We start from the raw sequence: 26,616 nt of genomic DNA on the forward strand, positions 1-26,616 counted from the left end.
TTTAAATTGTATATTCATCATGGATAAATATGGAGCCTATTTTTGTTCAGAGGCAAAGAGTAAATCTTCATGCCTCAAAAATCTGATAGACAAGAGGCAGCTTAGTTTCTGTTTTTTTTTATGTAACGCTCAACGCCTCTGTAAAGTTTGTAGTCATGATTTTGTTGCTGTAATACAATACACAGTTCAAACTTGGAACAATTTTATAATCCTACCGACAACATAGATTTTTAGTACATTAGCTATTTCTACGTAATCCTAGCATACAATTAATTGGTTTTAATGGCCCCCGTTATATTTTTAAAGCAAATGAAACAATATAGTACCCTGAAAACCAAAACCATATTGTAAATGTTACTAAGAAATGCTTTAACAAAATGATTATGTGCTTGCAGCTTACATCTTTGGATGGCCTTCTCAGCACGTCTCCCACGCCGCCTCCGTTCCTGAGGCCCTGATTCAGGACGGTGACAATGCACATAAGGAGAGTGTCACACGTCCTTTCAATTCCATCTTCACACTCTTCATCAGCTATAAAACAGACACATTAAACAATGCAGCAAACTCTTGTTTCAAAAATACATTCTTTTCTACTTCCAAAGATCTAATTCTCTATAGCCATGCCATGACACAATTTTTTGAAGTCACGTAACACCTATTTCATACGGTGCAGCCCATGACTGACACACTGTCACCATGCTAAATGCATTCTGACACAGTGGGTTCCAACCCAGAAGTTGCACAAAAGGTATACAAATACCAATTCCAAAAGTCAGTGATTAGGGAGTTGAGGAGAACCTGGTGTCAAATTCTACTCTGTGCTAGTATTGCTATTGGGCAAGTTGTTTAACCTCCATATCCTTAAGTGTAAAATGGGAGGCCTCTTTAGGGATTAAACCCTTCAGAGGATTACATTTAATATACGTAAAACACTGCACAGAGATTGCCATCACATAGTAGATGCTTAAAAATAAGAGCAGATAGATTTTATGATTTGGGCTGTGTCTAAGCTTTCTTAATGACTAGCATGGAACTATGGATAAGAGGCACATGTATTTATGTGAACAAATGACTTCATGTGAACAATTTATTTTATGCCAATGCACTTATGGGAAAATATTTAGTGGGAAATGGGGAGAAAAAGATACAATGTGACAGAAAAATTCCTATTCTTATTTTGTTTAACGGTAAAGTTACCAAAGTTGGTAATAATTTCCCAGTCATTTAAAATAGTGAAAAGTTCATACTAAATTGGATATTGGAATCAGGATTTCCTACTATTGATAAATGAGCAGAAATATATTTTTCTTGTTACAAAGTTAAAGGACTAGTGGCACTGAATTTTGGAATTGTGCAGCCACAGTCTGCCTGGGAAGGCACGAGCATAAAAACAACCAAAGGAAAAACATCAGTCATCCTAATTCTGTCTATGTGATCCATGACCAACAGCTTGTTTGGTACTTTGTTACAAAAGGCTAATTTTCCTCTTGTGAACGGACTTTATTTTAACATCACTCAGATGAGGGATCCCACTATTTTCCCTGTATTCAGAGCTATTTATTTTCTTTTTTTTTTTAATTAAAGTTTACTGGGCTGACAATTGTTAGTAAAGTTACATAGATTTTAGGTGCACAATTCTGTAATACATCATCTATATCTCATATTGTGTGTTCACCACCCAGAGTCAGTTCTCCTCCCATCACCATATATTTGATCCCCTTTACCCTCATCTCCCACCCCCCACCCCCTTTACCCTCTGGTAACCACTAAACTATTGCCTGTGTCTATGAGTTTTTGTTTCTTCATTTGTTTGTCTTGTTCTTTTGCAGTTTTCAGTTTTATATACCACATATCAGTGAAATCATATGGTTCTCTACTTTTTCTGTCTGACTTATTTTGCTTAGCATTATAATCTCAAGATCCATCCATGTTGTCGCAAATGGCACTATTTCATCTTTTCTTATGGCTGAATAGTATTCCATTGTGTATATATACCACAACTTCTTTATCCATTCATCTATCGAAGGACACTATGGTTGTTTCCATGTCTTGGCCACTGTAAATAAAGCTGCAATGAACATTAGAGCACATATGTCTTTATGGATAAATGTTTTCAGATTTTGGGGGTAGATACTCAGGAGAGGGATTGCTGGGTCAGAACTATTTATTTTTAAAACATTCAAGTGGAGGGCTGAAGTCAGAGATGTGCAAGCACCAAGTGCAGCATTAAAGATCTCAATGCAATCTGAGCTGGACCACTTACCGTGGAGGTGAGTCCTGAGGCAATTCTGATTTAGAAAGTAGAAGAAGTAAAACTGCTTTTAGAGGAAGGAGAAACAGGGAAGAGGTAAGGCTTTAAGGCTTGTGGCAACAGTCAGAGAAGCAGAAGAGATAAGGAAGGCAGAGGAATCAGTGAGAAGGCTCAGTCTGCAATGCCACTTAGGTCCCCGACACCTTTGGTGGGTCCTAATGTGATGGCTAGGAATGTGAAAAAAAAAATAGCTAGAAATATGCAAGAAGAGTTAAAGGAATTTTCAAAGAGAAATACGGTTTTCCAGTAATGAGGTCATATGGAGTATGTCTATAAGTTACTTTGCAACAGTTAACCTTGCAATCAAAGCAATGTTATACCTTGTGGCAGAATCTGAATTCATTTATTCAAGCAGCAACTACCTGGTCATGTCACACAAATATTTACTAAGGACTTATTAAGTGCCAGATTAATGAGTACCTAGAAGCTACAGGAAACTGTTCCCATCTCTCCCCCAGAATTTAGAAATGAGGTTGGTTGTTCTTTAACAGGTGAGCTAATAAAATCCACACAAAATTCATGTGATTAGCCGTTGTGAAATAAAATCGATTGGCTGCAAATATATAATGAGAGAATTGGCTTTCTGCGTGGCATATAAATGGGGAAAAGGCCCGGGTCAGATCAATGCCATAACTGCTCGGTCAACATGCTCCATAGTAACTAGTGCCGAGGCACGCTAGGTTATACAGTAGCCTCAGTGAGCTTGGTTAATAAGCATCTGCCTTTGTGACATGGATCCCCGCACAGTATGCTAAGCCAAGTTCCCAGGCCTTCAGGCTGAAAGTTCGGTCCTCAGTCATGGGAAATTCACCGAAGTAAATGCCACCTTGTGGCAACCTATCTACATAACAAGCTGGCCTTCCCCAGGCCACACCCACCTCATTTCACTATATCAACAGCCCCTGGGCTAGGTGACAGGAATACAGGTGGAAAGATGAAAGGGTCACAGCCCCTAGGAAACTGAGGTTGCCCTAGGAAAGGTGGGTCAGCGAAAGAATAAAGGCAGTGCAGTATCACAGGGTCCTGTGGTGGCAGGAAGGATGTGCATTTGTGGCAGGCAGGGACCAGATTACGGAGAAACTCACTCACCAACATGAAGAGTTCACACTTTACCCTGAAAGCCGTGGAGAACCACTGAAGAACTTTCGACATGGGCAAGGTGGTTTACCATCTAGCTGGTAAAATAGTTTGAGATAAAGATGTACTGCAGGCCCTTGAATACCATTGTTTCCTTCAACGTTGTTTTGTTACAACATTGATGAGATATCATAGGATCTTAACTCTTGTTTATATCAACTAGCCTATGATAAAACTGGTTTTATTATATGTCGTTTTGCTACAGTTCCAAGAACCTATCAACGACATTAAGTGAGGACTTACTGTACTTAGATAATAAGACAAATTAACAAGTGATAAAAGCCACAGAAGTAGTGCAAAGAGATTAGAATAGGGAGAGAACCTTTAATATCATAAGTCCTTCTAACTGATGTAGACTCCAAGTTTGCCTTGAATAGTCAATGGATTAAGACAGGAGTAGAGAAGCTGTCCATATGGCAGACAGCCCCAGAGGTCGAAAAAAGATTTGCTTATAAGATGAACAGCAAATAAACAGTATGCAGAGAAGTGGAAGATAAAGCTGAGAGCTTTCCATGAAGCTTCAGAGAGTGGGTTTTATTTGGCAGGCAGCAGAGCACAGTAGAAATCTTGAATTGGGGGTAGGAAAGGAAATATTCAAAGCAGTCATTTCTGACAAGTAGTCTAGTGGTGACATAGTGGGTGAATTGAAGAGGAGAGAATGGCCAGAGGTAGAAAGACCACTTAGGCGGCAGTTGCAATAATGTAGGCATGATGTACTATGAGCCTCAACAGTGTAATGACGACGGGAATGGGAAGGATGAACGAACGGGAGCTGATGGGACTCTGGGCATGAGGGATAAGGCGGGTTAAATATCACACTGAAGCTTCCAGCCAGAGGTGACCTGGGAAAGGATGGTCCCATTAGACTGTAGAAATTGATCATTCAGAAGGAGGAAATGGATATAGGGTATTTTTGATGAAGACAAGGAAAGAATCTCAGATGATTCTTATGTTTATAGGATAAGAAGATGAGAAAACATTTTTAAAAGCCAGAGAAGAAAAGAGAGCTGGAAGATTATTATAATCCAAAATTAAGGAAGAAAATAATCTAAAGATGGAGACGGTATCAAAAAATGTCAAAATTACAGAAGGGCCAAAGGCAATGAGAAGCAAGAAAAAGGTCGCTGGATTTAACAATTAGGTCATAGGAAACAATAGGAAGGTGGCAAGTAGTGAAAGAGAAGATAAATGATGTAGAAGTTGAAGGAAAGAGTTTTAGGCCACTGTTTCATAGGAAAATTTGATACTAAAAGGAAGGGGATTGATAGGATATTAGTTTGGGGGGTGGATAACAGAATGCAGAGGAAGGTTCAATTAGGACCTAAGAGAGTTCTAGGAAGAGAGGGAACAGATGGTAGCAAAGAAAAAATTTCAGATGTAAGAACAATGGCGTAGGTAATAGTGGCCAGGGCATAATGATGAAAACAGAGGCAGCTATAAAAGCAGTGAGAGTGTGGTTGTTTACATGCAAAAGGAAAGAATGAGTGGAAATAGACTTTTAATGTGGAGACATTTAAAAAGAATAGATATATACATGTAAGGCACTTAGAACATTGCTTGGCACACAGGATGTAATAAATTCTAGGTATCATAATTATTATTATTACTGAGACATAGCTTATGCGAAGTTATAGTTTTAACATAAGCAACACATTTTATACTTGAACAATACGAGGTTAAATAATCCTTATTTTCAGTTGAGTATTAGTAAAATAAATTATTTTCCTTAATTCATAACAGAAATAAAATGTTTCATATGAGGAGAGGAATAAGAATATATTCTTTTGGCTCTGAAATATTTCCCCCTGATCTGAGATGTTAGTCAGTAAGTTTTTATTTTTAATACTTGAATAAGAGTATTAACAATGCTATTTTTCTGCTTTAATAATTAAGTTATTCATTTTAATGGTTTCTTAGAAAGCAATAGATTGTCATTGAGATATATTTAAAATTCTGAGTGCAACTAAAACCCTCTTGTTAGTCTTAAACTTTAATTATAATCAAGTCATTGTGGAAACGCTGATTCAAAATGTTTTAACTAGGAAAAAACGATTAAAAATACTGCGTACCCAGAAGGAAGCCAAAATGTAGAGTGGCATTCAAGTTGATCATTTTCTGGTAGTCATCAATCTTTTTTGTTAAAATAAAATACCCAAACATATTAAATTTGAATTATTCGTAAGTGTTAGAGATCTGTGAACTACCTCTATTTTATGTACATCCAAATAATTTTTACTTAGAAAATAATTGTGACTATATTTTGTCAAGTTCCTCAAACAGGCCTACTTTTTTAGACAATCAGGAGGGGTTTTTTTGTATTTTTTGGTAAGTGAATATTTTTGTCTAGGAAGTCAGGGAGGTCTGCAGTAAATGAAATAAAACTTCTTTTTGTTGTTTTTCCAGCCACAGTTGGTGGCCAGTTACTGTGCAAACGTGCTGCTGTTGGGACAGTGACCCTACCTGCATCTGTTGGAGCTTCCTCGGGAACTGGCCATCTGCCTGCCAGTCACCACGAGGCTGGTTATTATGCTGCTGTGTGTGTCTGGGCCTTTATAATGTGGGCCTGCTGTCCACGACGTAACAAACCAAGCCTATCACAAATGCACACTAGGGTTTGCAAATTAAAATTTAATCCTGATCTTAGACACAGAAAAGTTATTTTTAAATCTAAGTGACATGCAGCGCAGCAAACACCAGATTCTGGCTTTCTCTCTACTTTTGCAGTTAAATACATGTGGCCAAAATTTAAAGGTGTCAAGGGACAGAAGATTAAACCCATGGAATTTTCAATCAGATGAGTTTTATCACTTACCATGTCAACTGCAAAAAGGGTACAGAGGAAAGAGTAGATCAACACAGGATTCCTGCAGTTTTTTTTTTGCACTAATTTAGGAATGATCCCTGACCGTGAACAACTGTTGCCACCATCTCTGGCTCCCAATAGTGTCTTTGTCACACCTCCAGGGATAAAATTCCTCCACTATCCTTTCCTCCCTACTGTGGGAGCTTTTCCTGAAACAATCATACCTGCCTCTCTCCACAACTCCCAGCTCAGGTGGAAGCTAAAAACATGGAGACCTTGCCCCTGCGATAATACACCTGGAAGAATTGTCCCTATTTGTCCATAGAGAAAAGGGAAGCTCTGTTCTTTGTGTGTAACATATTAGGTGAGTAACAGGTTGTTGAGGTTTTTATGGGAAGCCTTTCATGAATTTGTATTCAGAGTTAGAACCTCATATCCAAACCGACTTTGTAATAGCACGGTTTCTCGACTTCAACATTTGGTATTTTGGGCTGGATCATTTTGTTGTGTGTGCCGTCTGGTGCATTGCAGAATCTTTAGCAGCACCCCTGGCCTCTACTCACTAGATGACAGTAGCACTCTTCCCAGATTTCAGACAACCAAAAATGTCTCCAGACATTGCCAAATACCTCCAGAGTGGTAGGGGGGAAAGGAATAAACTCCAGTTGATAAATATGTAATAGAGAATATTTATATTTTAAAAATTGCCTTTAGAAGACAAAATGCATAAAGAAAATCAATGCAAGCATTCTCTGGGAAAGGAAATATAATAGGAAGAATTTTACCAGTTTCTAAGTTTTGGTTAGGGAAAAAATAATTGATAGAGTTTAATGCTTTAATCCGGAGGCAATAAAACTTAGAAGATTGGAGCATAGGCTTTGGAATCAGCGCTCTAGATTGATTTACTAGCTATGTGATCGTATTTAAGGTCTCTTGTCTTCAGTGTTTTTTCCTCTAATACGAGGATAATTAACAGCATCCATCTATCCTTAAACAAGCCTCAGGGCCTTCACATGCTGTTCCCTGTGCCCAGAATGCACTTCTCTTTCCTCTTGGCCTGCCTGGCTCCTTCTCATCCTTCAAGTCTCAGGGTAAATAATCTCTCCTAAGAAAGGCCTTCCTGTTTGCTCTTCCTACAGCCAGCCTGTCTGGTGATTACCTATCCTAACACTGCTTGTAGGACTCACCATATTTATAACGTTTTATGCTCTATTTTCTAAGTCCCATAAAGGCCAGGATCTATGTTTGTTTATTCAACAGTGTGTCCTGGCATGGTGGCTGGCCCACAGCACAGGCTCAACAAATAGAGCTGAATGAATGAATACACAAGGTTTTTAAAATTATTAATATCATCATCATCAAAAACGTGTACTGAACAGACTTAACTAATTTCCTGTTTTACAAAAATATTCACTTCATTTTTTCCCAATGCTAAGATCAAAATGTCCCAATTAGTAATAGCATTTGAAACAATGACAACAGAATGCCTGGATGAGCATTAGCAATGCCTGGGGAATTGTAGAAAGCCTAACATTTAGAGAATTGCATGGAGCTGGGCAGCCACAACCTGGGATGTGCTCCCTCCCACCATGTGTGGTCTGGAAGATCCCACTCTGGGAGACGGGGCTCTGATGGTTACGTCACTGTGCCTTAGGAGCTTCCAGCTACCATGGATATGCCATGGATGAGCACCACCAGCTCCACTGCGGTGCTGGGCCCCTGGGGTCAGCTATCTTTCTAGAGTCTGGCAGGAGGAACACGAACTAGCTTTGTTGTTGGTTCACTGGCAAAGTAATACTCTATTCTTAAAATCATATTTAAAGTCTATGTATTTTAAAACAAAGTAAGTAATTTTAAAGTAATATTCAGCTACAGAAGAACAAGGCAGGAATAGGGTTATAATGTACTTTGGGACCACGTTGTTAAAATATTTGTGCTAACAAGGAAGTAAACTTTTTAACATTATTTTTCATTTTCCATTAAAGAGAAGGAATATTGACTTGAAAAGAAGATGACTACTGGTGACAATAAACTGAAGTTCAGGGTGGCCAAAATATCCCGAGAGCTATTTAATTTTACCCAGTTATTTAAACTATGTCTAAGTTTTCAAAATCGCTGTGATTTTTTAAAAGAAATCATGGATGATGATAAGAAGAGAGGATATCTGTAGACCTGAATTTTAGATTGTGAGATTCTGCAAGCTGCTGACAAATGAGCTTGATGCTTGTCTCATAACATACCACAGCGGATCATTAAAGGGATAGTGTGGGAAGAAGTCGGGATCAAGGGAAGCCAGTATGGGTTCAGGCTAACCTCAGATTGGGGACGTGGCAGACATTATGCATCTGGGCTTTGGCAAGGAGGCTTTGAGAAGGAGTTTCGTGATTTTTTTAAAGAGGGAGAAACATGGGCTGAATGATAGTTTATTTAAGACAAATTCCTATGTGGTTGAAAAATTGCATGGAACCTGACTATGGCAACGTGAAAGCATGTTTCTAGAAGCATGCTAAAGAACTCTGTCCTTAGCACTGTCCTCTGCAACATTCCTAGCACCTTTAATGAAAATCTTTTAGAGCAGAGATTGGCAATTTATTTTTTTTTGTAAAGAGCCAGATGACAAATAGGCTTTGTGGACCACATATAGTCTCCAGTGCATATTTTTCTTTAACGAGAAAAAAAAAAACTTAAAAAAATTTTTTTACAACTCTTCTTAGCCTGAGCGCTGTATAAAAATAGGTGGCAAGTCGATTTGCCCATGGTCCATAGTTTGCCAATCGCTGTTCTAGAGCTGATCAAACTTGAGGATGACACAAGAGGGAATATATATATATATATATGCATGTATATATATATGCAGTTTAACAGACAGGATCCATAAAGATACCCTGGGCCTCATGGCACAGTAGAACTGGAAGGACCTGAAACCTAGAGATCATCTGGTCAAAAAACTCCTATTCACAAGACAAACTGGGATGGCCCTTGGGTTATGGGTTGGCAGAAATATATTTCAATATTTGTACGGTTTTACACTTGAAATCCCAAGTTCCCAATTATGTGAGTATAAGATAGGCATTTGTGGCTTGACAGCTGACCCAGTGAAGAATGACATTTTCTCCACGAGTCAGCCACATACGGATCAAGGGTGTAGTGATGCTATCTAAAACAAGGCAGTGCCACGCAACTGCTCACCTTGGAGTGGTACATCAAGACTTAGAGTGTAATATAGGAGGAAGGCTGAAGGAACTGGAGGTGTTTAAACCGGAGGACGCATGCAACAGGACTCTAGAAACTGCAGAGCACAGTAAAGCTGCACAAACAGAGAATGAGCTGGTTCCTGGTTTGGAAGCCTTGAGTGGGTACCCAGGAGGTATGGGAGGAAAAATCTCTTCGTGGCACCTGCTCACAGTGGCTATAGCTGCTGGGATATTGGGATGGAATGTATTCATCATGTGTTTATTTCTCCCTCTAGGTCATGAAGCATGAAACATTTAGTCAGTAGAAGTGACTCTCCATTGTTTCTCAAGCAACAATTCAACATCTTAAGGAAAAAAAGGCAACCTAGGAAAGAAGGCCCTGTCATTTACGACCAGACAAACAATGTGTTCCCAGATGGGAGTGGAGAAATCCATCCTTACGCTGCACTTAACTCTTCCCTCATCTCTCCTGAGCCCAATGTTGCCTTTCGTCTACATAACAAGACTAAATCCACTCCTTTTTTATAGATAAAACTCTTCAAATATTTAAAGTCACATACTCCCTAAATTGCTACTACTTCTGGAAACAGATCGCTAATTTCTTCTATAGTTCATTAAATTTCATACATGCTATCGTTTCTAAACTACTAAGAACAATTATAGTTTAAAAAATTACTTTTATATGCATGGTTCCATTTGCTCCTTCAGAAGCAGGGAAAGTCTCATATTCTCTCTTTCTCTCTAATCTTCTCTCCCTCCATTCTTTCCTCCTTCCCTCCCTCTGTGGGTGAGCCATCTGAATCAAGCCCAGGATATTTGCATAACATATCTAAAACAGAGAGCTAGAAAGTGGCAAGTCCAGGATTATTACCAAGCCTTTTCAATTCCAAACCCATACATTTCCAGATTCTTTGTGAAAGACTACACAATGAAAAGGGTCTCGTTTAGTGTGGTACTGCTTTGCAATATGGTAACAGAATTTTTAATAGCACATACCACAGGGTAAATTTGATAAATTTTCATGAATGGAAATAATATAAAGAATAGGGGGGAAATCCAGAATGGCAGATACTGGAATCCTTTCTTTGGTTTGAAACTTTTTGGTTTTCTTCCGCTCCATTTTTCCATTTCAAACCACCATGAAATTCCTAGAGCAACTCTAAGCGGTAGTAACATTCATCAAATAAACATAACTGCAGAAGTATCAAGTTCATACTGTACTAGAGTTGTTTGTACAGACCTGTATTTGAAGCTGGTATTGTGTGGGAGCAGTTGTGGTTGTCACATGTTTCCATCACTGAAGTTAAAGTCATAGGAGGAACGCCATTACTTCCTGAGAACACACAAAGTAGAACATGGTAGAGAGATAAACATGCAAAAGCATGTTTACAAAGGCATATAAATAAAAGGTACTATTACTCCAACTTAGCTGTGTTCCTAAAGTCTTTTAGTCAGTTTGGAACGCTGAATAGTTTTGTCTATTGAAGCTATTTTATAAATAGAAAATAGGTTCATAAGCCAACCACTGAAAGCCTGTTATACCCTTTTTAAAGTGAAGATAAAGTATTAATAATACTGTAGACTTGAACCATCATGTGTAACAATATTTCCATGGCCAAATGCAATCAGGGTTTGAACTTGGAATGCGAGGAACACATTTCTGCCAATGCTGTTGGTGCTTCCTGAGCTCTAGGCCACTGGTGGGTCCCCTGTGGCTGAGGCAGAGTCTGCGTGCAAGTGGTGGCATTCTAACAGGGAACAGGGCATAAAACGCCTCAAGGGAGCAGCAAGAATCTTCTGACAGTTTCCTGTTCAGGATCTTTCTTTTCTTCCTTAGCCCCCAAGGATCCATCTGCCTGCTGGCTCACCACCGTTTCCCTGGCCCAGAATGGAACAGAAAATAGTAACCTTCGTGTATGTGTGAAAATGAAAAAGTTTTATTAAAAAATATTTTCTGTTGTTAGGAACAAATACAAAGTGAAGAAGTTCATTCCTCTCAAGCCTATTTTTCACACCTAGCTATCATGGGGGTCCATAAGATGGAGGGAAGGGAACAAGTTTACAATGGGCTGAGAAATATTCAAGTGTGTTTCCAAGCAACACCACACCAAGGTTACTCTAATTCTTTGATGACATGAGAGTAGAAGTGGCAAAGGGGAACTGGAGTTAGGACAGGTGATGAGGAGATGGCCCAGGCTTGGGGTTGCCTACAACAGAAGAACTGGAGTTGAGAGAACTAGAGTCCATTTGAGGAATGGAGGCCACATACATTGACCTCCATCTTTCCTTGCCCTCTGACTGGAGAATGGGGGCAAAGAGCGGGTATATTATTTGGGGGTGGAGTGTGTTTCAGATGGTCAGAGAGGGAGAGAGGTGGGATTTCTGACTGTGCCCTGGTAGTCATTCCCTTACTAAATATTTACTGACTCCATGCTAGGCTCTGAGAGCCTGGAGTTAAGGCCTTGAAGAATCTACAAGCAATTAGAGAACACAAAGAAGTACAGATGTAATTTTCATTGCATGGAGGAAGTGAAGTACAGATAAAGTTATGTAGTTTGTTAGGAGAAGGCGAAGTGAATTCTAGAAAGAAAAGAAACACAGAAAGCATTTTGGAGAAAGATCCATCTAAAGGAGACATGGGATTTACACACAGGAAGATGAGGTGGGGGAAAATGGAAACAATTCCAGGGTCAATTTGTATGACAAATGGCACAGAGACCAGCAAAGGCACAGACAGGACAGCAGAGTGACCTGAACTTCCAGGCTAACAATTTTAAACCAAGCATCCCACAGCCAGCACAGATCCTAAGCAAGTTTTGAACTAAGGAGAGACAGACGCAGAGCTGTGGTCAGAATGACTGACTTGGGGAGGCAGGAGAGAGGTTGAAGAAGACACACAGGCAATGTTCCTGTAGTATCCTGGGTGAGAGGAAATGGGGGTGAAAAACAGGAGAGCAGCCCTGAGAATGGGGAAGAAAAGACAGGTGAGAGATACTGCCATCTCTGCTTGTCAACAGAACCTTCCCTCACGGATCCCCCCTCAATACTGTCAAGTGGAGGCTCCTTTGTCTGTGGAGCTGCAGATTCCACTGGGTCCAGAGGTAGGACCTGCATTCTCCTAAATTCCCACTGCCATTTGCAAATTCCCCACCCTCCACTCTCATGTACGCCTCTGATGCTCTTGCCATTCAGCTCTGGAACTTGCATCCTCCGCTCTTTGCTCCAATCTCCTGGCTTTCTGATTACGAAGACTTCACATTCACTGAAGAACTACATACTTCTGCACTGAATTTCACTTACTACCTAGGTAATTTCACTCAACCTTGGGGGTAAATAGTGTTTGAATAAAGAATAAACTTTATGCCCTGTATGAATTGACATAACACATGGCACTTGAAAGAATAAACTTTATGCCCTGTATGAATAGACATAACACATGGCACTAGAAATTAAATTTAAAATGTTATAAAAATAAGGGTGCTTTACCCAGAGCATTGTATCACATTCACTGTCAGTCTATGAAACAAAACCTCTCAGTCTGAAAAATCAGGAATCTAACTTTGGTAGCTGTTCTTGTATACTAGATTTTCATAGTATTTCATAGTATATGCTTTCTCTTATTTAACAGCTTTTTATATAAATATGCATAAATTTTTTAGTAAAGAGCTTGATCTTTTTTAGTAAAGAGCTTGACTGTTGCCTATTTGGTAAGAAAAAAACAAGTATTTTTTATATTTCTAAGGAAGATATTTATATTCACAATATAAAATTCCTTTTTAAATAACACAATTAAAATATTTACTACTAGAGTCATAAAACAATAACTATTGTACACAGTTGAATTCAGGAATTATGATGCTTCAGATTTAGACTCACCCTATACTGAATAAATCAATGTGATCATGCCTAGAAAATAATTAAAACTTGAAGAGTTTTAAGAACAGGTAGTTTACAATTCATGGATAGTTTAGTAAAAGTGGAGTTTTGGGGTACTTATATAGATGAGTTTTCCCTCTAATTATTTATACCTGTGAAACTCTGGGAAAAGTAACATTTAAGGAAGAACAAGAAAGGCAGTCACAGAAATTATTTCATGTTCCTGTGAATAATGACTAATATCTAGGTATGAAATTCAGTCTCAAGTTTAATAACTTTCAATCTACATATATGATCTTTCTATTTTGTGCTTTGATCACTTAGACTTAATGGTAGATCTAAATGCCATTTAATTATCCCATAGTCTAAGAAAGATATTATTATATATCATCAGTTTAATAATTAAGAAACATTAAAGGCAAGAAAGAATATGGTTTATAAGGCCCCGCTAATTAAATCATACCTTTACATTTAATGGCTTGGGGAGACAGTCATTTTGTGGTTTCTATTCTCTATAACCCACAGGCAGCAGAATCACACAGAGAAACTAATAGCAAAGTGCCGCACTCTGATTTCTATCTAGTAAAGTAGGAGAGGAGGGAAAAGAGTAGCAAAGAAATTTAACCAGCACAACAAAGGGTAGAAAAGGGGAAAGAAGAAACCTTTAGAGTTCCTAAGTACAAATTCAAAATAAAATGGAAAATATAAGCTCTCACACTACAAGAATCACAATGACTATAAAGGGATGATGTCTAACCAGTCAGCCAACAGATAAATACTGTACAGAAATTCTGACAGCCACATACTGATGGATTAAAACACTTAATGACAATATTTTCAGTATTTTTTCTATACCAAATTTCTTACTATTTGATGGTTTCAAATAAAAAAAACTGAGATTTTCAATGACTTAAGTATAATATGATGTACTGTGAGCAAACATCTATGGAATATTGGTTATAAGTGATGCTAGCTAGATGTTCTTGGAAGAGACAAGGAAAAAGAGGAAGAAAAGAATCCCAAAGCTATTATTCTGCACTGAAGTTGTTGACTGTCTCCTGGAATATAGTCAGCATTGAAACATTCTTACTGAAACTGAGCTTAGATGATGTTTCTTGTATAAGGACATTCCTATACACATCGACAGCCTATATACAGCCTAAAAGTATATCACAGTCTTGAGCCCTTCGTGAACTAGAACATGTTTTCAAAGGAATAAAAGAAAATATTTCTTCCATTAGTGTTTATCTGTAATCCTCTTAACAAGCTACGTACAAATCACATCTGCCATCAGAGAAAGCTCATTCAGTGGTAAGAGCAATACCTGTAATGGGAGTTCTGTTTTTCAGCCTATCCACTCCCATAGTGAAGTCATCCTTCAGAAAAAGGAACCCAATAATGGAAAACAGGTAGACAAGGATGAGAGCTAGGACTGCAGTTAGAATAATGGAGCGGCCATTCCGTGTGACACTTTTTATGACGTTGAGCAGAGTCTCTTCTCTGTACACCAAATCAAAAAGCTACAAAAATAAAATAAAAAAAATGCAAAAGAGCCAAAGATGAATAAATATGAAGGTCATAAATACAAATGAAAACCATATTAGTTTATCTGTGGGAAAAAACAACCAAAATCACATCTTAAAAATGAACCCAAATATGCATTTCTGTGCAGTTGGAATGGATTAATAAACTGTTTTTCAATAAAGAGAACTTTAAGCACAACATATAAAGTGCACCTGTTAGTTTCGTAACCAACATAATTTCAATTGTGTAAGACATGGAAATACTGTGTTTCCTCGAAAATAAGACCTAGTTGGACAATCAGCTCTAATGCGCCTTTTGGAGCAAAAATTAATATAAGACCTGGTATTATATTTATTATATTATATTATATTATATTATATTATATTATATTATATTATACCCAGTCTTAAAATAAGACTGGGTCTTATATTAATTTTTGCTCCAAAAGACGCATTAGAGCTGATTGTCCAGCTAGGTCTTATTTCGGGGGGAACACGGTCGTATAGCTTTAAATCTCAATTTAGAAAAATTATTATACTTAACTGACTTAGCTATTTATTCCATATTTTTAGTCCTACTGATATTCTGCAGTTGCTTCTCGAATACATAAAATGACTTAAGTGAAAATGCTGCAGCAGGTTCAACTAAGTAATGAATAGTTAACAGACTCATTAAATGACTTGTTTAATCAAGTGATTAGAGGTGAAATTACAAGAACAATTTTATGAGCCTGTCGCAATAGAAAAGGTATAAAATTTTACAATATTTGAGAAATGCAAACATCTTTCCTTAAAAAAAGGGTATGATGAGTGCAAAACATATTACTTTAGTATATACTTTTGGAAACAAGTATAAACAAAAACATAATACAGAATTTTGCTAATTCACTTCCTCTCATGGGTTATTATCCACTTTGTGTTTCGCAGTATAACAGAAAATCTATGCACTAGTCAAGAACCTAGTTGCTATATGTAGTCAACACTAAAAATTTTATTTATTGCAATATAAAAAGTTGAAGTTATACACTAGCAAGTACCTGTTTTATTATCAAAGCTGGTAAAGCAGTAAATTAGCATTCACTTAATGAAGACATAAGTATCTGTTTGGAAATAAAGAGTATTTTAAAAATTGGAATAATTAGGGTTTGTCTTCTGGCATCTGTGAGTCATGATTAGAATTTCTAAACTGGTTGAAACGATCATTTATCAGTGTCATGCATCGTCTCAGAAACATCAGGGCCTTGTACTCTGTTTTTCTGAGTATTGAGGGTGAAACAGTTACTTTCCAATTTAATTGTACCTTGCAAATAATTGCTGCAAAGATAGCAACTTGTCTGCTCCTCTTAGGAAATGGTTATCTTATGAAGGCCAAACACACAAATATGTTAACTTTTTCACTATTTATTTATCTTCTGGAGGGAGCAGAAAACTCTAGAAATAAAGTCAATATTCTTCTGTATGAATTAACCAATGCAAATTCAACTTCCAAATTATCAACATTCTAACTTATTTACTTAAGCATTTAGTTTACATAAAGGAGTTTTTTCTTAACTTTAACTCAATAGTGTCTTAAAGACAAGGTCTGGCAATGGGCTCTAGGTTACTTCTGGATAGTTTCTGAAAGTTTACATCTTTCAAAAGTCCATGACATGCTTGCAAAACTGTATATTCCTGGGTCCCATTCTATACTCATGGAATCAGAATCTTGAGAATGCAAAAGGTGTTGACATTGGACTGGTTGATGGTTCTTTCTGTTTATTTCTAAAGGGAAAATTTAGAGTGTAGTTTTTATTATTTTGGATTAAGGGTTGACACTTGTGGACAAAATCAGGAATGATATTTACATAGTTTTTAAAATATGAAAATATTTAAAAAATATAATTAAATTTAATTTTGGTATTATGTCCATTACAATTTCCTTCTAGTACTCAAAACATCAAAATGGATTATATCCTTTCCATAACCAGCCCAATGAAAAAAATTAGCATCGGTATTGTAAAATTTGAAAGATAAAAGATAAGAGGAAAATAAAACTAAAAAAATAGGTTAAGTAACATAAATTAAAATTACAGTATTATTAATAACTCATAATTATTGAAATATATGTTTATTTTATCAAATACCTTTACTTGGAAAACGTAAAGATTGCTATATATCATTTCACATTATCTCTTTAATGGACCTTGATAATATTAATCTCCCAACTATTCCTATCCATTTTATAGACAAGAACGTTGAAGTACAAAAATATTATAGGATATCACATATCACAGTCAGGTTAAAGTGCTGGGAATAATAGGACCTTCATATATCACAGGCAGATTTTTAAAAATGGAATTTTTCTGATGAATCAGAGCAGAGAGAGAATTCATTTGGACCCCTGGAACAGAAAAAAGTAATCTCCTTTTGATTGGCGAATAATCTAATTAACTGCCTAGAAGATAATTTTTAATGTAAACATATGGGGAAAATCCACTCTTCGCTATGGCTCTTTCAAGTATTTCAGAGTAAGTGAAAAATCAGCTTTTTTCAGTCCTCCTACGTGGGTGTGCTACACAACAGGGAAGCAGAAGCCAATGGATTTCTCCCACATGACCCAAACAAACTGGGTCAGTATAATGTTTTTAGATCTTCAACTTGTTTTCAGGAATTATTTTACTGGGCCGTGCTGCCTACTGCATATCAACAATGGACTGCGGAGATAAATAAATTGCTCCTATGCATGATGCTTTACGTTTCAAAACATTATCATATATTTGTATCGACTCCTATACAAATGGCCATACAACATATATATAGGAAGAAAAAGTGATCATCAGTAAAAAGAAAAAACAAAAACTAGAAGAAATCTGAAAATCCATTTAATTAACTAAATATATGTAGATAAGCAGATAAACTTAACAACGACATTAAATCCGAAACTATAAGACTTCACTTGAAACAATTCATTGTCTTTTTGCTAGGTTGGCAGTTATTCCCCTCATTTTACTTACATGCCATCCTTTAGAGCCACGTAATATTTGGCACTGTAAATAAAATACAATGATTCTAGTACCAAGAAAATACATCCCCGTTTGTCTCCCACACTCTGTTGGAGAATCTCTAAATGTAAAGGGAAGTGTGATTTGGCTGAAACCAAAAGCAGCCTGCTGTATGAAACCTGGGTCAAGAGATGGGGTCCCTGGTTCCTCCTCACAGAGGAAATAAAGAATCCACCACCTATATGATTTCTCAGATTACAAATAATAATAATTCATGCTTTTCCTAGGAAATTCTAAAAATAACATAATTTGTCCTAAATGTCAGACCCTGCTTTAAAAAACAAAACAAACAAAAAATTCAAAGGAAGAAGTGTAAGAAAAAGCAGCATTTTGGATTTTTCGGCAGTGAATGTCCACATAGAGATGTACTCACCAGGAAGCTATAGAAGAATTCATGCACAAAGAGGCCCAGCATGCACACCAGGACATATGCTACGTGGTAGAGAAAGGCCATATCCAGGATGACTGCACGGTAGCCTCGGGTGAACGTGCCACGATTGCCGACAAAACTCACCAGAAATACTATTTTATTACAAAGCTAAAGGGAGAAAAAGATTAGATGTTTACTGTCTCATTGACCCTGAAACTCACATCAGTAGCAGATCATTGACAAAACCTATTATTTATAAGTCTGTAGTTTTCGTTTATGATTTCTTATTTTGCAATTTTTCAGCACTACTAACAAAGTTGCATGTAAACATAATACATGCAGAACTTGTATCCTTTGCAGTTCCAGGAAAAGAGTGGAGAATGATTAAGAGTCCCAGATATGCAATCAACACAGATCTGAATTTAAATCCTGGCTCTCCCACTACTATTGCTGGGACTTCGGTGCTGCGTCTGTAGACCCCAATTGTTTCTTCTGAAAAACTGGAAAAAAAGAATTCCCAACTCATAGAACTCTTGAGAGGATTAAACAACTCATAAGGCAGAGGAAGCACTTAATACAATGACTCCTTAACTACTACTCACTATATGTTCCATATGAAACTATACGTAATATTTTTATTATACTAGAAATGCAACAGAAAAATATCTTTTCAGACTTTTCCAGAGATCTGCCCTTGATATATATGTTTTAATCCTAGACTTTCCCTACTGAGTAGTATTTTAAACAAGCCATTACAAATTATTTGTACATTTAATTTACTTCAAATACATAAAAATTATAAAATAGCATGCACATATGTAAGTTAAATAAATATAATGTGTGCATATATTTTCTAAGCTGTGTGGTAAATTCAATAAGCATTTTGGAGTGTTTATTATGATTGGAATGATGTAGAGTATTTATGTTAAAACTATATTTAATATTGCCTTTTGTGGCATAATTTTAGAATACAGAAATGTATACTGAGAATCTTTGGCAATAACAATGATCTGTGCAACGATTTCCAAAGAACACAGTTATCATAAACTTAGTGTCATCTATTTGGTTCTGGAATCACTGCATTATTTATAAACTAAAGAGCCAATTTTGCCTCTTAGTCACCAAGGAAAGAATTACAGATTTCGAAATTTCAGTTTGTTTTTCCAAATTGTTCCCTGAGTTCTTTAAGTTATCTCATGGCACCATATTTGTTTTTATATATCCAAACCAAACTTTGGGGGAAATGATTGCTCTTTGCAACATTGTTGATTTTTTTCAATATACATGGAAGAAATTGCCTTATGGAATGATTTTTAAATAACATAAGGAACAAAACACTTTGAGGCAGAAGTGAAATTTGAGAGGTTAGAAAAACCTTTTCCTTCGATTCTCTGAAGTCCAAATCAATACAGATAAAATGAAAAAATAGGCTACCATTGCATGTTGTGAAAATAGCCAAACCAAACAAACAACATAGCAATGAAAACGTTCAAACCTTTATTAAGTTTTACCCTCCGTTAATGAACTATCCTTTCAATAATCAATGTTATCAATTTTTTCACCGTCTTGTTAACAATTTAAATATTAAACAGAAAGTCTTACTTCACTATATAGTATTTCATTATCATATCTTTAGATTATTAAATATAGCTACAGTAGAACGGATGTCTTTATATTTACTAGCCAAGAGCAAATTTAATATTAGAAGAAGTCATTATTTTAAAAACTCAGGAAATACATATAAGATGCTGATATAAGTGTAGTATTTGACAAAAAAAATTTATGAATATGGTGAAAAGTAGAATGTATGGCTGAAGTAATATTCAGTATTTTACTCTTGAAATTGTTTTGAATGACTATTGTTTAAACTACCTTGATTAACCCACTATAGTACATTAATATGAAATAGAAATAAGATCTATAAAAAATAAAGTTGAAAATTGGAATTATGACTTTCTAGAAGGAAGAATGATACATTTAAGAAAAATTATTTATATTTTGTTTCCTGATCTCTACCTCCCTAAACTGAATCATAAAAAAAATTATGCAGGAAAACTACTTATAAGCCCTATACATTGAGGAAAAGTAATACATTGAATTCAAATTCTCAAAAGAGAAATACATTTCAGTTCTAAAATAATGCAAAAACATGGACACATTTCCGCCTAAAAGGGCCTCTGCCATTTTTACATGAATAATAAAGATTTGCCTTATTTGTTTTCATGTTGACTGTTTTTTTTGAACCTCGACCTAGGGTTCCATGTTGATGGATATGTCCCCGTTCTCTTGACTGAGCACTGGAGTGGAATGGAGTTGACGCTGGCAGTGGCATCTACTTATTTCTGTAGCGATCAGAAACAAGGAAATTGTCCATTTGTTTTGAAGTGTTCATACCAAGGTGAAATAAATGCAAGAATAAATGATTGGGTAGGAAAGAAGTTGAACTCTGGTTTTCCCACACCATGACCTGTTGTTTTTATATAGTATTTTCTATGAAAGCTGAAAATATTTATGAAGAGAATGAGAATTCCAAAAACAATCTCCCTTCTCATGGCATGACTTACTTGATGTTGTCTAACCAGTCCTTTATTTGTCAATACCATTATGTAGGCAATCATTGTTTCTATGGCAAAGGTCCACGTGGGCAACAATAAATAGAGGGTGTGAGAACTGTGCAAGGTAATTAAAAGGCCATGACTTTCTAAAACTGGTATTGAAAGGACCCTCGAGTCAGCACACAAATACCAATATAAATGACCACAACTACTGCATATCTCTTCTCTTTCTCCATTCTTGATATATGTTTTTTGTTGAGGACAGGGTGAATTGTGTGATGGTGGGGGAAAAAGCCACATAGGGTGGGAGAGGGAAACAGCATCCTTGTAAGCTTTCTGTGCAATCTTTGAAAAGTGATCTACCATCCAAATGATTTACCAACAAACAGATCTTCTAAAACCAAAAGCAAAATTAATGTTAATTTGTTAATTAATGTATATTAAAACAAATTTGTTAATTTTCGTTCGGAAAATTAATTCTGCAGTACAGTCGTATTTTCACATATACTTTATAGTCCATTGATCTGCTTTTTGCAGGATTTTTAACAGTGCAGTATAGTAGAAAGACCCTGGATTAAGAAATTGGGCCACCTGGGTTCCCAGTCTTGGCTCTGACACTAATTACTTTGGTAAATCCTTCTGGTCTCAATAGGATGCTATATATTCATTTCTAAAACGAGATGCATAGAAGTGAATAATTCGTAAGGTGCTTCATAGCTCTAGAATTCTATGTGATGTCCTTTAAAGTGTACTATTTTATGTAATCACAGAAATTTATAGCTGCCTTTATATTATTGTTGTTGTGAATACATTCCTGATCAGGAATTCCATCCCCATCTTACATTGTCCCTATGGGAAAACATGACCTATATTCCCGAAATAAATTACAGCAAAAAAAGACTGTCTACTATTTATTGAAAAGTGAAACTGAATTTATTGTTTTGAACAACATAGAATTAAACAACATTTTAACTCTATTACTAGATTTCCATCAACCTTCTTACTAAAAATGAGATGATTTGATTAAAATAATCTCCATTTTTGTGGCATGACATCTTAGGCAGGGTAAGGTTCTACGGACAAAGCCTAAGGCAAAAGTTTCACAGAATCAAACTCGCTCTGGAAATCTTTCACATTGCTCTCCCCCTCCCCTCCCCGCCCCCCCCCCAAAAAAAAAGAACAGTACAGTAAACAAGGGTGGTGCAAACTGTCATGCCTCTCACTAAATTTGACACATGCCAGCTTTCCCTAGCACTGGAGCCGTTTTCTGCTTCTGCAACTGATACCATTAGTTGTTAGGAATGTTCAGTGACCATATTATATGAAAAATAGTGTGTATGTGTGTGTTGGGGATTAGGAATGTTTTGACTCAGAATGTACAACTGCATTTGTATATGTTAAATGGACATATGGTGGGACTCAACTTTATAGATTAGCCCTCCCAGAAAACGATCTACAGGTAAGTAACTAAGGGAATGACACTGCTAAATTTGAACCCTGTGGCTTCTAGTTAATTGAGAGCTATCTGCTAAACTCCATTTGCTCTTCCTCTTTGCAAAATGGTGAGACCAAGTCCGAGAATAAGGAAACATTTCCACTTGACAAACAACTGTGAGAAAGGCAAATGATTTATAAATGCTATTAAATAAATTATATATTTACAGGCACTACTAGAAAGGAAAAAACAGTGTAGATACTAAGTGTTTGGAAGATATTAAAAGATCTTTCACAGGTATTTACTGCATTATTTATTAAAAATATCTAAAAATAGAAACGATAAAAATAATAGTATGGTTAAACAAATTATATAACATCAATATGACTGGAAATACCATTGTTATTAAAATGAGATTTGCAAATAATTTTAATGGTATGAAAAATACTAAGTGTTCCCAAATTTATAAAATGTGTGTTTATATTTGCCAAAATAATATGTTAATTTCCATGACCAATAACTGAAAATGCAATGTAGAGGGTGGGAAGAAAAACTGTACTGGGTTATAACTTATACTTTATAACAGAGAAAAACATTTGAATCTTTTGAAACATCTCAAATACTGAGATGACTCTTGTGACAAGATAGAAAAAGCAGTTGCAATTTAAACAAAACTTCAATTTTTAGAAACAAGTAAAGAAAATAAAAATGAAGCATAATAGTAAATAGAAACTGATAATAAGTGCTCAGAATATGGATTGAAGTTATTTCCTCCCACTCGATTCCTTTTCCAAAAAAGGGACTTTCTGCATTTGCTCAACACTACGAAAGACACCAAATCCAGAAACAACTCTGTGAACCAAACACTTTTATGATCATAATAGCAACGTTTTACAATTAAATCGTACTTCACATATTAGGTACTTGGTAAATGGTAGACTTTATTGCTATTATATCATTATTGTTATTGTTCTTTTCTAAATTTTCACAATGATCTTTCTCAACAACCCGGTGAAGAAAGACTAGGCTTTAATATCTTCATTTCACTGAAGAAAAGAATGAAACTTAGAGACTATTGATTTGCCTAAGGTCTAGAATTTTGATTCTCATTAGGGCTTAACTGTCGGGTAGATACTTTCTTTTGTTTTCCTGTTTCTGATACCAGTAATTTTAGCACTTACTTTCACCTGTTACACAATGAAAACTTTTAAATGCAAATTGGGTTAATAAATGTATAAAACCTAAGTTACAAAACATGACTGATTTATGTTTTTGCTTTTCTTTTTTTCTTGCCTCCTGGGAAATGGTAAACTATAGATAGATTTATGAGCTTGCTATATTAAACATTAAAGTAAATGACTATTTGCTAAAACATTTTTATTAATCTTCACAGTATCAAAACTATAAATCAAAACTCTTTTATCAATATCTACAATATAAAATTACAATTATTTCATTTAATTTGTCCCAAATCTAAGTTGATTATTTCCTTTGGTCCAAAAGCCCTGGACTGTTATATCATAATGTACCATTTACAGGCTGTGCAAATGGATGTTTTATGCTGTGAAAGCTATTAGAGTACCCTCAGATTCATATAGTTAGTAAGAAAGATATATCTCCATGTATATTCCTTGTCACAAAGAAATTAAAGTATAAAACTTGTCTTTCATATGAACAGTCATTTCTTATGGTGGAACTATTCTCATCAAACCAGGGAGAAGTTACGTTTTTTATCCTAAGGGGAAAAAGGAAAATACTACAAATGTTTTTGGTTTCTCCAATAGACATTAAATTGTTATTCATTATCTCTTTACATATTCTTGAAACTTCTGTATGGCAAAAACCATATCCTCTACCTCTTGATATTTTCAGTATCTATTAGATAACAGAGGCTCAATAAATGTTTGCTATTTTTGGCCCAACTCTATTTAACTAGTATTTCATTTCACCTCACTTTCTATTTAGCTATTATTTCACTTTAGATAAATCCATTCAAATTCCTTAATTAGCCAGGTTGGCAATATTGCAAAAGTAGCCTATTTCCAAAGTATTGAAAGTACCAGTTCAGTTCATGTAAAAAAATTTTGAATGTTTAAGTGCCAGATATTAAGATGGAAGAAAATAGAGTTGGAAGGAAGTAAGGAGGGCAGGATTATATCTATGAATGTGACAACTTCTGCCCTCAAGAAATTTACATAATAGTATATTTGGTACTTCACATAATTCTGTACTGATAGATTTCTTTGTATGTGTAGTACACTTTCCTTTATTGACAATGATTAGGGAACAATTGCTAATTTGGTTGCTTGAATGTTCTAGTTCACTGGTAGCTGTCATATATATCATGTCCAATTTTTGAAGAATTATAATATATAGGATCAGAAACAGAGAATTGGCCATACTAGCTGAGCTTTATAATTCTCAAAAGTTTGGTTGACTATTTAATTTGTTCATTTTCAATAAACATTCGCCACATATTTTATGTGCAAGGCACTATAAATGTATAAGAATACAAAAATAATGTTTCCCTCATTCATTCACTCATTCATTAGCTAATTTATTTAAGAAATATTTGTTGAGTACCAACGATATTCCAAACATTGAATGATCAGTCATTATCCTGAAGAACTGTGTAATGCAGTAGGGGAGAAAAGGCCTATATACAGATACCAGAATGTAGGATATCGTGTTAGAAATCCAGTAAAAGATATAGAAAATGCTTTAGGTATTCATCAGACATATTAACAATATTTGTTTGTTTACCTGGTCATTTGTTCTTTCATTAACCTGATGACTTACCATTTCTTAATATCCCTTTGTGGCTCTGCCATGCAGAAAGTTGTCCAGTCCCTTTAAAATTTTATCTCTTATGTGAAATCACCATTATCTGAGATAGTATTCTGGCCTACTTTTCTAAACTTACCTAACTTAAGTTTCGAAATGTGCTCCCTTGTTCTAATACTTTAAAATTTAGAGAAAAATAAATTAATCTCATCTATGCCTTTCACAAGTTTATAGGTTTTGTTCACATAAAAAGAGCCCAATTTCATATTTTCTCATACAGCAAACCTTTTTCCTTGGTCATGTTATAAGAGGTACTCACTTCTAAAATTCTGCCAACTATAATTTAATGTCTCTTACATGATTTAGAAGTCACTTTTGGATGTTAACAGTGGCTCAGAGTCATTTTTGTCAATAGCTGTAGGTATAGGATACAGAAGGCATTAAAACTGGACTGGATTAAACTGATTGCAGAACTGGGTCATGCCCCAAATACTACCTTCTTACATGTATCAAATTTTACTTGTGATTTTTTTTCTTTCTGTCAAAATTAAGAATGTACAAATTAAACTCTGCTTAATTCAGATTCACAATATATTAGAATCGACTGTGTTTACCATACGAATTAAAACATATAGTTACAATTTTACATTTAGTCTACTTTTAATTAACCTATAACAGAACAAAGCTGGGTAAAGTACTTACATTAGCTGCACCAAGAAGTATTAATGTCGGCCCAAGACCTATTGTATATATTGATCTGAGCATTACTGACACGAGAAATGGCCGAATACCCACAGGCTTGGAGAAGAAAAACAGCATAGATGTGCAGATTGCAACTGCTATCCACAGAAGAACTGAGAACAATGGAGAAAGTGTACCTGTAACATATGGAAGAAGTTTATTTTTACTAGGAAGGAAACTAGAAAATGTTAAAATATTTACCACTCCATTTTATATAATACATATAGCAAGTCAAGCCACAGGACACTCAATTTGAAACACCCCCACTCTACACACTGTATATTTACAGGAAATGTCTTTGAACACATTACGCATTATTACCTTTCTTTTTAAGAAGTTTGTGATTAATTTCAGTATGCTTATATCCTCACTAGTTAATTCTCCTTCCATTAAGTCTGAGAGTTGTTCATCTTTCTCTCCTACAGGAGTTATATGCTAAATACTTTTGACAGAGATAGCCCACTAGGGAATCTTAATTTAAAAGTTATGATTAATGACCATTAAATGTATAGCTAAATCATGTGGAATCTGGCATTCCTTCACTGAACTCATACTTTGTCTTGTTCTAGTATTATCAAGTTTCTATAATACAGATTCCTCTAAAGAATTCAGAATGTAGAATATCTATCCAGTCTTTAATAAAATGGACAAGTTTTAACTGGTAAAACACACGTGTGTATATAGGTGTATGAATGTATATGTACATGCATGAATGTATGTATTTGAAGGCCAACTCAAGCTGTAAAACAAATGTTGAGCTATTTAAATTATCAGAAAACGAAAGTTCCAAATGTTTTAAAAATGAACTCCATTACAAACAAAATCTCTTTCAAAATTGTCCAAAAA

At 35.6% G+C, this 26,616-nt stretch overlaps 1 protein-coding gene across 2 annotated transcripts in view; it reads right to left on the reverse strand.

Annotated features, from left to right (window-relative positions):
- ITPR2 (inositol 1,4,5-trisphosphate receptor type 2) overlaps positions 1–26,616 on the reverse strand; it is a 435,712-nt gene that overhangs the window by 50,650 nt on the left and 358,446 nt on the right. For both annotated transcript variants that reach the window (XM_033117018.1, XM_033117019.1), the window contains exons 49-53: positions 25,732–25,907; positions 18,259–18,423; positions 14,646–14,841; positions 10,686–10,778; positions 401–531 (exon numbers count right to left, since the gene is read on the reverse strand). In XM_033117018.1, the coding sequence (XP_032972909.1) occupies positions 401–531; positions 10,686–10,778; positions 14,646–14,841; positions 18,259–18,423; positions 25,732–25,907 (761 nt within the window). The remainder of the gene's footprint in view (positions 1–400; positions 532–10,685; positions 10,779–14,645; positions 14,842–18,258; positions 18,424–25,731; positions 25,908–26,616) is intronic.

This window comes from Rhinolophus ferrumequinum, chromosome 10 (assembly GCF_004115265.2).
Source record: "Rhinolophus ferrumequinum isolate MPI-CBG mRhiFer1 chromosome 10, mRhiFer1_v1.p, whole genome shotgun sequence".
NCBI classification, from domain to species: Eukaryota; Metazoa; Chordata; class Mammalia; order Chiroptera; family Rhinolophidae; genus Rhinolophus; species Rhinolophus ferrumequinum.